Genomic DNA, 13456 nt, shown 5'->3' with positions numbered 1-13456 from the left:
ACTTAAGATTTTAGACTAACACTTGATCCTGCAATAAATTATGTACCTGCTGAGCTTTGCAACCCCACAGAACCCCACTGAAGTCAATGGGTCCCTGCAGAGTGGTCCATCTACATGGAGGACATTGCAGGACCAGGACCTAGGAGATCCTCAAAAGGACAAAACAAACTTCTAAAGGGAGTAAGTTCCCCCCACACCTATTACAAACAGTACTGATTTACACCATTGATTTTTATTATGTTAGCTTAAATAGTCGTGAAAATATTTTAAGATTAAAAATGGTATAAAACTAAGCCAAAGATGAGTCATATATGACTGAGTTATTCAGTTATACATAAATATACCCATTTCCACAGGGAATCGAGCGTCCTTATTTTGGCCCTGATCCAGCAAACAAATATTCATGCACCTTTAACACACATAACTCATGCGAGTGGCCCTATGGACAAATCGATGAGACTACTTGTGGCAGTAAAGTTATGCCTGCGAATGACCATTTGGAGGAGGAAAATCCTTTGTTATAACAAATAATAGCAATTATTCCAGAAATCAACATAAAAGATATTTACATATTTAATTAGGCTTGTTTATTCTTCATCATAACATTCACAGAGCCATTTTCTAAACATACAAAACTAATAACATTTGTGCTTAATAAACAACTGGAATGCATCCGATGAAGTGAGCTGTAGCTCACGAAAGCTTATGCTCAAATAAATTTGTTAGTCTCGAAGGTGCCATAAAATACTCCCTTTCTTTTTGCGAATACAGATGAACACGGCTGCTACTCTGACAACTGGACAGTTTATCAAAACATTTCCCTTTAAAAATAAATTTCTGAATGGTCAACGGAGATATAGCTTTAGTTACAAATCTCACTCTAATCAGTCTAGACTATATGTAAGCACATGGTGGTATAATTCTTCAGGATAACTATGAGAACAATAACTTTCCATATCATATCCAATAGCTTTCAATTATGTGTAATGGAGAAATTCAGTGTATCTTGCTCATTCACATTAATAGATGAGAGACTTAATGTAAATTACAGGTGAATCACAGATTGTTAGGATTGGTTCAGTGAGCCCAATTCACCATTGCACTGTACCTTGCATTGTAATTTACACTGGTGAAAAGCAAGTGTAAAATGCTACCCATTCTGATTTGACAGAATTTTACACTCACTTTGCTGCAGTTCGAGGCCCCAATCCTGCAATTTACATCATACGGGCAGACTCCTGTATGCCCAAGAAGCCCCCACTTAAGTCAAAGGACTCTGTGCAGGAATGCCCCTAATGCCAGTACATTGTAAACCGCAAGATTGAGGTCTTAATTATACAAGGTGCAGGGCAACAGTATATTTAACCTAGTATGTCTGATACTGGGTTCTCCATTTGCAAGCAGGTAATGACACTTCACTGATATTCATCCCATCACTGATGTCAGCACTTCCAGCTTTCAAATCAGAGCACGCCTAATCACAGGCATTTACCCCTGACCCTCAACACAGCTGTCCTATAACATCAGACCTTCTCCACCAAAAAACCCCAAATCTGTATTATTAAATTGTGAGCTTGCTGTGTACGGAAACATGAACTAACAGGTTCTCCTGAACAAATTCCCAACAGATTAAGAATGCATACGCTCCTACAAGGAGTACAAATTAATCAAGGCATATATAAAACAGGGTATTTGCCCAGTATTTCAATACTTTTTACCGTACTAGAGAATACTTTTCACACTCGGCATCAAAGGAAATAGCAAAAGGTGACCCCTCGGCCCACCATTCCCAGAGTGAATCCCTGCTAACCTGTCCATCTCGCAGTGCCAGCACTAAGCTCTCATCCATACTTAAAGGCCATGGAAACATTAAAAGCCCATAAACAGCATTTAATTCAAGTTGAGAGATTGAAAAAGAGGCATCATTTATATTTAATATAAGCAATACAAAGGATAATATGCTCTACACATTTAGCATTACATACACAGGTGTACTTGAAAACCAGTGGCTCCTACATAAACAATTCACACAGACTAGATGTCCATCACTTGTGACTGGCTGAATATTTGGAGATTAAATTTAGCAATAACTAAGAAAATACAGTTTCAACTAGTCAAAAATTACCCCCCAAAATTATTAGAATGAGAAGCAAATCATGAAATAGCACATTCTTACAAAGAGCTGGCAAAAATGATTAGTTCGTTCTCATTAAAGAGCCAAGCTTTCAAGCTAATCTCCAAGGACCAACTTTCACTTTCAGATATACATGTGTATATACAGGTGTGATCTCAGCAGAAGCTGTGCAATGTGACCCTATAATTTAGATCTTTGCTAAAGATATATTCATCAAATTGTTGTTTTAGTTCATCATTTATGTGATGCAAAACATATACAAAACACAATTTAAAAAATAATTTTCTAGTTATCTCCCTACCTGATAAACAAAAATAAAACCAAAGGGAAAATAAAAAACTAGTTCATTTTTCTCTTTTTTGCCTTAGCAGAAGTTTTCACTTTAGGATTATTTTCAGGTGTTGGTTCCCATAATGCATTTCTTACAAATCTTGCTGCAGCTCCTTTATCCAGTTTGGACGCCATTTTCTTGTCTGTTATTTCTTTGACTCTGTTCATGTACGTTCTTATTCTCTCCTGCAAGATATTAAATAAAAAGCCGATATTATTCTGTGAAGACATGTACTATTAAAATAGAAATCAGTGAGAACAAAGCATACAGAACATGACATTCCATAATATACAGCCGAATAAAATATTTCATCTCTGTTCAAACTCTCGTGGATTCTTTGCAAACTCAAGACTGCCCTTTTAGCAGATTTTCTGCAATACATGGTAATTGTACCAATAAGCATATGCGGCCATTAGTAGTACAACTTCAAACATCTTTATATATCTAGGCATAGGTATGGTCCTCATTCCTGTAGTATTTTGTCTAATGCTACAACCTGGGGTCTACTCTTCCAATCCTTAAAAAGGTCATACACCCACTGAAAGTCGATAAGAATTTTGCCCAAGTAAAGCTTGAAAAATTAAGCCATATGTGCATTATATATCTCCAAAATATTAATCTTCCCAACCAAAACCAAGAAAGCATGACTTTAAAATACTCATCACAGAATAATCAAGCGTTTCTTTTTATTTTTATTTTATTTTTTTTAATACAAACACACACAGAGGAAGGATGGTGCTGTGGGACTCAGATCTAGTTTAACTGGAGGAGGGATAGCTCAGTGGTTTGACATAGGCCTGCTAAACCCAGGGTTGTGAGTTCAATCCTTGAGGGGGAAATTTAGGGATCTGGGGCAAAAATTGGGGATTGGTCCTGCTTTGAGCAGGGGGTTGGACTAGATGACCTCCTGGGGTCCCTTCCAACCCTGATATTCTATGAATTGTCAGCTCTCCCAAAGGCATCCCATGAGACCTTAGACAAACAGTTAATGAATAGCCATTATGTAGCACTTTACATATTCCCTGAATTGTATACACATATAATACATATATTAACATGCAGCATGTGTGTCATATACGTGCATGGCCAACATTTTCTATCTTGGGTCTCTAAAGTCCTTTACCTGTTTTTCAAGAATGATCAGAACCCACATCTCAAATTGATCTCTGAAAACGCTGGCCAGTGTTCCCATGTAAAAGGTGTAGTTTTAACTCGTTAAGCTTTACGGGGTATGAATTTATGGTACACTGTAATATTTCTGTAGTATGACTGAGATTGCTAATCAGAACAGACAGCAACCCGACACATATTAGCAAAGGAAAAAAAGGAGTTGACAGAAACATCGCAACAAGGTGACAGAAAAAATTAACTCCGACAGCTGGAAGGAGAGTTTTATTTATATAATTTGAAACCCCAAGTATTACCTATAGGTACATGTTGAGCAGAGTTCTAAAAACAAAACAGTGGGAGAGTAACTGTTTCTGATTGCCCTTTCCACATGAGTGATAAGATCACAACGTTACTCTTGGACGAAAGAAACATTTATTCATTCACACTGCTACTTGTAAAAAGAAATTGGATGAGAAACTAGAAGATAATCTACTTTCAATTAAAACCATCAGCAATTGTCAAGTAAATACCAGTATATCACTTGCTTTAGATTTTTATGCTGTATATTTTTAAAGAATAGATTAAAATAGTGCAATGCTTTTGTACCAATATAGTGCAAGAGGGAGCAGAAACTGAATCACCATGAAAAGTTAATCCAATGTTTGTTCCATGATCCACTACAGACTGCAAAATCCAAATTATAAATAGAACACGTTCTTTTGATATTCAGAGTAGTTTTTCTGTATTCTTCAACCATAAGCACTATTACCTTGATTATGCAGAATTATCTTTGTCTACTCTAATATATTCATACAGCACCGATCTATTATTATTATTATTTACATAAGCAGTTCTAATGGGCATAATTATTTCTATTTTTAATATTAGTATTAGTATAATATTTCTATTATTTTCTTCAAACTAAATGATTTGATTTTTGAAGTCAGCAGAATTTCCAAGATAGCAGATCTTATATACTGTACTCATGTATCTAAATGGAATATAAAGACAAACCTAAAAGATTTATTATAGGTTGTAAATATGTCACTAATGCAGAATTACTGGACAGTACACATACAACTGATGCCAAAAAAGCTTTTAGCTTTGTTGCTGAACTGGATTCTTTACTGCTGAGAAAATGAATTAATGGAGGAACTGGAAAAAGGGGGGACATCTTTCCCGTCTTTGCTAGTAAATCAACCACACTATTCTTTTAGTCATACAAGAGTCAGAAAAGGCAGCCTCACAAATTAACATGATTCCAAGTATTTATAGGAAAAACACACCATACTGGAAACTATAAATTACTATTAGACATGTAACATTTTTCTGTTCAACAGATACAGTGAAAAGCTGGTCTGCTCAGAATCCAATTCTCAAACAAAAGGTGGGGGAAAAGGGAAGGTAGGATGACACCATTTATATTATTCTGCTTTTCTCATTTTACCAGACTTGACAACTTTGCTTTCCACAGATGATACTGTTTTGAACTAAAAATATCATGACTTTCTTAATTTGGAGAGCTAAGCATCTTGTATCAACAGTTATACAATGCCATGCTTACACTACACCAGTGCATGGAGACTGAAATTACATTTAAAAATGTAGATTTAAAAGTATGTAAGAATTACTTGCTCTAGGCAAATCTGATTTTGCAATGCATTTTATATTCGAATCTTACCAGCTCTTGTTTCACTGGATGTTCCTTGGGATTGATTCCTTGAGTGGCCAGGTATACTGCAAGAAGAAAATGTGTTTTGTTGAACTTAAGGGCATGAATCATTAAGGTCCCAATCCTGCAGCTGACAATACACAAATGGGTTGATGTGTCCACATGTGATCATTTGCAGGATTGGAGCTTTCCTGCTCTGTTCAAATATTTATATTTAAAAATATTCTAATCAAGTACTCCAGTACCAATCTAATATGGTTAAGCAAAAAGGACAGAAGAGACTGCCAAAAAACCCCAACATCCTCATTTACATATCTGTTGCTAGTCTATGTAATTACCAACTTTAATTTTAGAATTTCAGCATCACTTACCCTGATTGAAAGACAATAGCAAACTTGGGTTCTTAGATATTTAACTACAGAATTTGATTTAAAATTTGCAGCCATCCAAAAAAAAAAAAAAAAGTTAAAATAGCCACCATAAACTCTGCTTCCTCTTATCGCCCTCCTCCAGCATACTTACCCCAAAACATCGAATTTAACGTGTATGCAGAAACCAAATCCAATTTTGCTTGTTCAAGAGGGTCCAACTTAAAAAACAAACAAATGTGATCATTTGCTTCTGCATTGTTTTTAACGAAGATGTATAGTAGCTTTCAGTAATACACACAGTATAATTCCATATGAATATATTTGTGAGCAAGAACCAATGGTACATGGTTTTGCAATCAATTGTCCTTAAGTATGCTGTTAATACAGGTAATTTAGCTACCAGGAAAACTTTTATCATAAAACTAGAGATGGGAAATATTTTTCAGCGGCTTGCCTACACACAAGAACTGTACTGCTTTAAATTTACTGGGACAGTTAAAGTAATACAGTGTGTTTTACCAGGATGGCTTATTCCCATAAGGGAAGGGGAATAAGCTATACTGGTATAAAGCACCTTTATACTGATATAACTAGAGATTGTACTGATTTAATTTCGGTAGAGAAATTCACACCCACAATGGAAATAGTTACATCAGACAAAAAACTGTGTGCAGACCATGCCTAAGTCATCAAAGTCTCTCTCTGCAGGATTGTTCCCCGCTGTATATTTATTCACTTTTTATCCAGTCTAACATTAAATGCCACAGGCTAATAAAAAGTGGTGGAGCTGGTTGCTGAGAAGTACTGAGCACCTGCTACACCGACCTCTCAGGATAAAGCTTGCATTTCATCACCAGGATTTTTCTCAAAACAACTCTCCTTATCCCCAAAATAAAACAGTACAGAAATTTAGAATGCAAGAAAAAATTACTGAAATCCATTTAAAGTTATAATAGAAAGTTAGTATGCCACAGACAATTAATAGCCATGAACACTGTACACATTAGATGATGTGTTCTAGGAATGTTGGAACACTTTAGGCTGTACACCAAAGGAAGAAGAAATGGGTAATGAGATTTTTTTTTTTTTTGACAGTCAAAGTCAATTTATTGTTTTAATACTACAGGATTTCCAGGAACTCTGATAACATCATACAGACCACCAGCTCTAACATGGATACTGTCAAAAGACTGGTGTTGTCAGGACTGATTTCTTCATAATTTCTTCATGTTAGGAACCCTTAATGAATGAACAAATTCCCTTACGTATGAGCTTTTTTGCCCCAAAGAAAAATTACAAATTGAGTTTTAAATGTTAAAAATATATAGCTTCTTGTATGAAGTCCTCTGGCAGTACACCATGCACTGAATCTACATGCAGAAAAAGATGCGTTTTACAGACGCCCTTAGATCTGCTCTTAATAGTGCTGGAACGGATAGCGTAGTGGACTAAGCATCAAGTTCTGCACTTCTTGGAACCAAAAGTTCAAATCCCAGAGTCAACTCATTCTTCCTAAATATATAAATTGAGAACAATGAAGTTTACTGTGTGAAGGTCTTTCACAAAAAACTATGGAAAAATAGCTCCTCTCTGTACTCTTGGGGGACAATAAAGATCCTATGGTCTTTTTCACAGTGGTGGGGATAAGCCCTCATATCCTTGGCCTAAATGACCCTACTGACCCACTACTGTGTGCTAGTTAGCTAATGCACTAGCAACATTTCAGTGTTATTTTATACATATATAGCTTGTGAAGCACTTTGAAATTAGAAGTGTTCTATAAATGTGAAAAGATTATTTAAATACTAGGTCTCTGGGGCAGGGACTGTCTGTTATTTGATTGGGTTCCTACGTGCTAATGTAATACAAATTAACAATAAAACAACAAACAATAATAATAAACAAGGTTGCTGCTAGGCGTTGTTCTTTACCTTTTCAAGAAGCTCACTCCTAGAAACAGACATCATAGTCTTCAGCATGTCACCTACAGAACCAAGAGACTTTTCAAATGCTGACAGATAATCATGAATTTCATTTGGGTATTCTTCCCCACTATTATCTTCCTCTGCCATCTCCATCTACAAAGAAACAATTACCATTTTCACCAAATATTATGGGGTAGCAGGATTGTATTTTAAAATATGGAGGGGGGGAAGTGAATTCATGAAATATTCGATTAACAGGTGTGTAGCCAATTAGTTCATTGCAGAAGTAATGTCAACAGTTATACAGCTAATCATATGGCAGTTTCAAGTATCTGCCCTAAATGCATGAACATCACTATTTTAATATCAGATCTTTATACCACACCAAATATTTGACTCCATGGTCCTGTAGCAATAATGTAAAGAAATATTTGCCTGTTTAAAAAAAAAAAAAGGTACCCTATTAATCATTTTGTAGGTAGAGTGTAAAAAGCTATATCAACAACGCCCCTTTCCTGCAGAGCTGCTGCTGCATCAACTATTTTGCAAAAGGAAAGCAGGAGCATCTCATGTAGCTGCAGTTCCTTTACATGTGGGCCCTCTGTGGCATTTTTGCTCGTGTGCTCAGCACAGAAGTAGGGGGAGCACAGAGACCCATGGAATTATTACTAATGCTGGTCAAAAAATTTTAGTCCAGTTTTTCCTCAAAAAAGCTATTTTGACTAAACTGAATTTTTTTTTACTAAACTGTATCATTTTCAACAAAATTTCCTGAAAAAGAAAAACTGAAGGAAAAAAATTTGAATTTTGGAAATTCTGTATTTTGGAAAATTTTGAAGTTTTAATTCAGAATTTTGTTTGAATGTTATTCTATCAAGCTTTTTAAAAAAAATTTATAGTAGTAATGACAGGTTTCAGAGTAGCAGCCGTGTTAGTCTGTATTCGCAAAAAGAAAAGGAGTACTGGTGGCACCTTAGAGACTAACAAATTTATTTGAGCATAAGCTTTCGTGAGCTACAGCTGATGAAGTGAGCTGTAGCTCACGAAAGCTTATGCTCAAATAAATTTGTTAGTCTCTAAGGTGCCACCAGTACTCCTTTTCTTTTTATAGTAGTAATGCATACTATGTAAAATTTGAAGTCAAATTCCAAAATCCCAAATCAAAATTTTGTAGTTTTCCAAAACAATTTTTTTCAAAACAAATTTAAAAATATATATGTTTGTTCTCTTTCCAATTTGGAATGAAAAATTTTGAAATGTCAAAATTTCCCACCAAATAGAAATTCCAAGTTTTGACCAGCTGTAATCATTACTGAAACCATGTTTTCACAAGATGAATTCTTCATGAACAAGTGTTCCAATGCATTTGGCCCAGATAAGCTTGTCTGTGCACCTTAATTCAGCCCCCTTGTGTACATGGATTATGAGAGTCTTTAATTACATAATCACTTTTTTTTTTTTTTCCACAGAACCCCTACCTCATTCAGTTCACAGAATGGACGGTGCTCACGTAATGAGCAGTTACTCAATGTTTTGTTTTCTGCTCAGTGTTTTCAATGCGTGGTTCAATCCCTTACTTACTGCACACTATTTAAACCCTTCTCTGAATATACAATTATTAATTTCCTCTTGGTTTTTTTCTGTCATTCTCATCACTCTAGTATCCAAGCACTTCACAAATATTTATTCATGAATTTTCACAACGCCTGTGAGATGAGAGGCATTATTACAGATGGGGACTTAGGCACACAGAGATTAAGGTCAAAGTTTTCACTAATTTTGGATGCCCAATCTGAGATGCCCAGGACCTCATTTTTTCAGAGATCTTATCAGATTTCAAGGGCTCAAGTTAGGCACCCAAAAAATGAGGAACACACAATTAGGAGCTGTGAAACCTGAAACTGTGAGCAAGTCTGCTTTAAGTGACTTGCCTAGCATCATATAGGAACTCTGACTCAGGCAGGGATAGAATCCAATTCTGCAGGTCAGCATTCAACTGTGTTAACCATGACACCATCTCTTCTCTTCCTTCAATCTCCTGCCTCATTCATTACACACTTTTCAACTGGATGAAGCAGGCAATTTCCTTCACTACACAACCCTGAGTCATCCCCAGAGCAACTTTCTTACAAGCTGTTGCCTTATTCTACCTTAAAAGGACGTCAGACATTCTGAAGGAGCGTGTCCTGGATCCATAGGATTCTGTTTTGCGAGAACTTGGCAGTACACTATGCCCCGTTGTACTAGGGACATGATTAGACACTAAGGCTTTGTCTACACTGGCAGGTGAACGACAAAACTTTGGTCGTTCACAGGTGGTTAAAAACAAACAAACAAAAAAAAAAAAACACAAACCCCACTCTCCCACCCAAGAAAGAAAAGTTTTGTCAAGGAAAAGCTCTGGTATGAACAGCGCTTTGTCAGAAGGAGCATTCTCCTGCTGACAACGCTCATACCGCTCACTGGGGGAGGAAGTTTTTTGTCAGTAGGAGAGCTTTCTCCTGCTGACAAACAGCAGCTACACTGCCCACCTTTTAGCGGCACAGCTGTGTTGCTAAAAAGCTGCATAGTGTAGACAAAGCCTAAATTTCTACCATTAATTCCTTTCTGGTGATAGCTGGGATTACCAACTGACAGACTGTGGAACCCTGAAGTTTGTCCTAGGCTAGGGATCTCCTCACTGGCTTCTGAGGCAGCTCAGCCACTGTCAAGGAAAGAGTCTTTTTGCTGCTTCCACATTTGTGTATAGGACTGTACTTGAAACTAGGTGTCCTGAAGATAGTAATGGAGTAGTAGAAATAAAGACTATCAGGGGAATAAAGTAACAACGCAAAATGGAATCAGCAATTATAAACAAGTGATAGAGTCAGGCAAACAAGATAACAAGAGGAGGATTTTTTGTGGGGTGGGGTGGGGGGTTAGGGAAGAAAGAAATATTTTAGAAAAAACTCTTTACCACATTTTGAAAATGGTACTGGCCACATAAATTTGAGAAGCTGTATTTTGTAAGCGTAATCTATGAACAACCCACAAAGCCAGCAGAAAAGCCAAGATAACAGCAAACAGCTGTGAAGTCCCTGGAGTTTGTTTTAGAGGAAAGATTTGATCTTTCCCTTTTCCTGGCAAGAGAGTGTGGTTTATGAGAGAGAGGTTTCTTTTTATTCATTAAGTCCTGCTGGGTTCACATGGGAGGAAGACTGGGGTGGTACTCTACTCAAATTCAATCCACAATTCCAGTTACTGTACCAGTATGTTTCTGCTAAACTGATCAACCATGAAATAGTTAACAAAGCTAACACGAACTGTCATCTGCAGTTTTCAGAATTATAACCCCATTGAGATGAATGATAGCCATTCACACCTCTCAGGTCTGCATCAGATCACATTCTACATATTGAGCTAACCCTAAAATGTTCGAGCCCCCCTAGGTACGATACCACATGTTTACAGGGCATTTTGGTCAATTGCCAGGCTCCTGGGAGAGAACAGAGCTGCATGCACAGGATGTTGTTCACAGAAAGGCAAAAGTATCAAATACCTGTATGCAGTACAATTTTATATTTGAGTGTGTGTTTATTTTGTCCTGGCGTCTCCTAATTAAATAAAGTTATAGAACATGGTTGACAACCAGCAAAGGAAGAGATTATTCATCTTGTGCAGTAACTGTGGTTCTTTGAGATGTGTCCCCCTGTGGCTGCTCCACTTCAGCTATGCATGTGTCTCAAGCCCTGATCGGATATTTACTTTTAGCAGAGTCCATTTGGCTCGCATATGAGCTGTATACAACCTCGTGTTGCGTGCAGAGGACCTATAGAGCTGTGTAGGCGAACTGCCCTCAGTTCCTTCTCTATCAAAATGTCCATCAAAGAACCATCCAAAGCAGAGGGAAAGTAGGGTAGGTGGTGGAGCACCCAGAGCGAGACACATCCCAAAGAACAACAGGTACCGCACAAGGTGAGTAACCTTCTTTTCATCTTTGAGTTGTCGCTATGGGACTCCACTTCAGGCAACTCCTGAGCAGTTCCCTACAGCTTCAAAATTGAGTCCAAGACTGAAGACTGTACACATGTACCAACACATAGTGTTTAGAAATGTATGCACTGCAGCCCATGTAGCAACTCCACATATCTTAGACACTGGAATGTTCTTGAGTAACACTCTAGAAGTTGCCCATGATCTGATAGAGTGCTGTTATCCTTTGGGAAGGTAGAACACCAGCTGCATTGTAGCAAGCAACAACATACCCAAAAATCCACTTTGAAAGTCTCTGTGGAGAGACTGTGAACTCCTTGGATCTTTCTGCAATGGAGAAAAACAGTCTAGGTGATTTCTGAAATTGCTTGGTCATAGCTAGATAAAAGGCCAATGCCCATCTCCCATCTAAAGTATGAAAGGAGGTCTCATATTGAGATTTATGTGATTTAGTGACAAATACTGGTACATAGATGGTCTGGTTGAGAGGAAAATCCAAACGCACTTCACGTAAGAATTTAGGGTGTGGCCACAAAGAGACCTTGTTTTTAAAAAAATAAATAAATAAAATAATAAATGGTGGGGGGTGTCAGTCAGCAAGGCCCCAGTCTCCTCAACCCTGTGGGCTGACGTGATAGCTACTAGAAAAGCCATCTTCATAGATAAGTGAAACAAGGAGCAGGTTGCCACAGGTTCAAACAGAAGTCCCATGAGGCATCTGGCACCAGGCCGAGATCCCAAGAAGGAGTAAGACCCTAAACCTGGAGGCAGAGGTTCCCTAAATCCTTATTAAATCTTGAGACACAGGGTGAGCAAATACAGAAAATCCTTCTAGTGGGGAACAAAATGCTTATCTCATGGCCAGATAAACCTTAATAGAGATAACTGATAACTTTGATTTCTTCAAATCCAGCAGGTAATCCAAGATGGCTGAGAGCAAAGATGATTCAGGCACAAGGTACTGACAGTGATACCAGTGGTTGAACCTTTTCCATTTCTGAACATACGTAATTCGTGTTTACTTCCTTCTACTGTTTAGTATTACCTGTTATACTCCTGTTGAGCAACGGATTCTAATCCCCTGAACCATTTAGGAACCATGTTCACAGGCAGAGGACCCTAGTTTGGAGTGAAGCATGCAACCTGCATCCTGGGAGAAGAGATGAGGAATGGTCAGAAGACTGAATGCCCGTTGGACGCATAGGTGAAGCAGGCAAGGATATGAAGTCTGTCTCAGCCAGGTCAGTACTACAAGGATAACCCTGGCCTTGTCCTATTTGATCTTGTTCATCACTCTTAGTATGAGCAGTGTTGGAAGCAATGCATAGAGAAGGCCCTTCGTCCAAAGAAAGAGAACAGCATCTCCCAAAGAGTGGAGACCTAGGCCTCCTCTTGAGCAGGATAGGGGGAACTTCTTGTTGCTGAATGTGGTGAATAGGCCCACTTGTGGAAGTCCACTTTTAGAATATTCCTTGAAGAATTTGAGTCCAACACCAATTCATAGTCATGGAAAAAGTGCGTGCTAAGCATATCGGCTGTGACGTACTGGTCTCCAGGAAGGTATACGTCTGAGATCTGCATCTGAAAATTAAATTCACTTATTGATGAAGGTAAACAGCTACTACCTTTAGAATCTTTGAGAATATCCTTGGGGATGAAGAAAGACTGAAGGGAAGGACTCAGTATTGAAAATGATCCCAACTCATGGTAAAACGTACAATTGTTTTTTTCCTGTGTGGGGGATGTACCTCTAATATGAACATAGGCATCTTGTAGGTTGACAGCCCAAACTCAATCTCCTGCCTCTAGAGAAGGAATTACAGCTGCCAGAGTCACCATCCTGAACTTCTGAGACTTCATAAATTTGTTCAGTCATCTCAAATCTAAGATCAGTCTCCACCCGTTGTCCTCCTTTGGCATGAGAAAATACTTTTGTAAAAC

General features: G+C 37.8%; 1 protein-coding gene and 1 long non-coding RNA gene across 7 annotated transcripts in view; one reads left to right on the top strand and one right to left on the bottom strand.

Moving 5' to 3' along the window:
- Window positions 1–1904: 1904 nt before the first annotated feature.
- The window catches only part of C1D (C1D nuclear receptor corepressor), a 20993-nt gene continuing 9441 nt past the window's right edge, over window positions 1905–13456 (bottom strand). For all 6 annotated transcript variants that reach the window (XM_043512003.1, XM_043512004.1, XM_043512005.1 and 3 more), the window contains exons 2-5: window positions 7550–7696; window positions 5770–5836; window positions 5257–5312; window positions 1905–2650 (exon numbers count right to left, since the gene is read on the bottom strand). In XM_043512003.1, coding sequence (XP_043367938.1) covers window positions 2474–2650; window positions 5257–5312; window positions 5770–5836; window positions 7550–7696 — 447 coding nt within the window. In that variant the 3' untranslated portion in view covers window positions 1905–2473. The remainder of the gene's footprint in view (window positions 2651–5256; window positions 5313–5769; window positions 5837–7549; window positions 7697–13456) is intronic.
- Window positions 10530–13456, top strand: part of LOC122459562 — a 20796-nt gene continuing 17869 nt past the window's right edge. Inside the window, exon 1 of the long non-coding RNA XR_006280345.1 lies at window positions 10530–10541. This is a non-coding gene — a long non-coding RNA (uncharacterized LOC122459562). The remainder of the gene's footprint in view (window positions 10542–13456) is intronic.

This window comes from Dermochelys coriacea, chromosome 3 (genome assembly GCF_009764565.3).
Source record: "Dermochelys coriacea isolate rDerCor1 chromosome 3, rDerCor1.pri.v4, whole genome shotgun sequence".
NCBI classification, from domain to species: Eukaryota; Metazoa; Chordata; order Testudines; family Dermochelyidae; genus Dermochelys; species Dermochelys coriacea.
The sequence above is the reverse complement of the archived record's forward strand: the minus strand, read 5'-3'. Positions and strand labels throughout refer to the sequence as shown.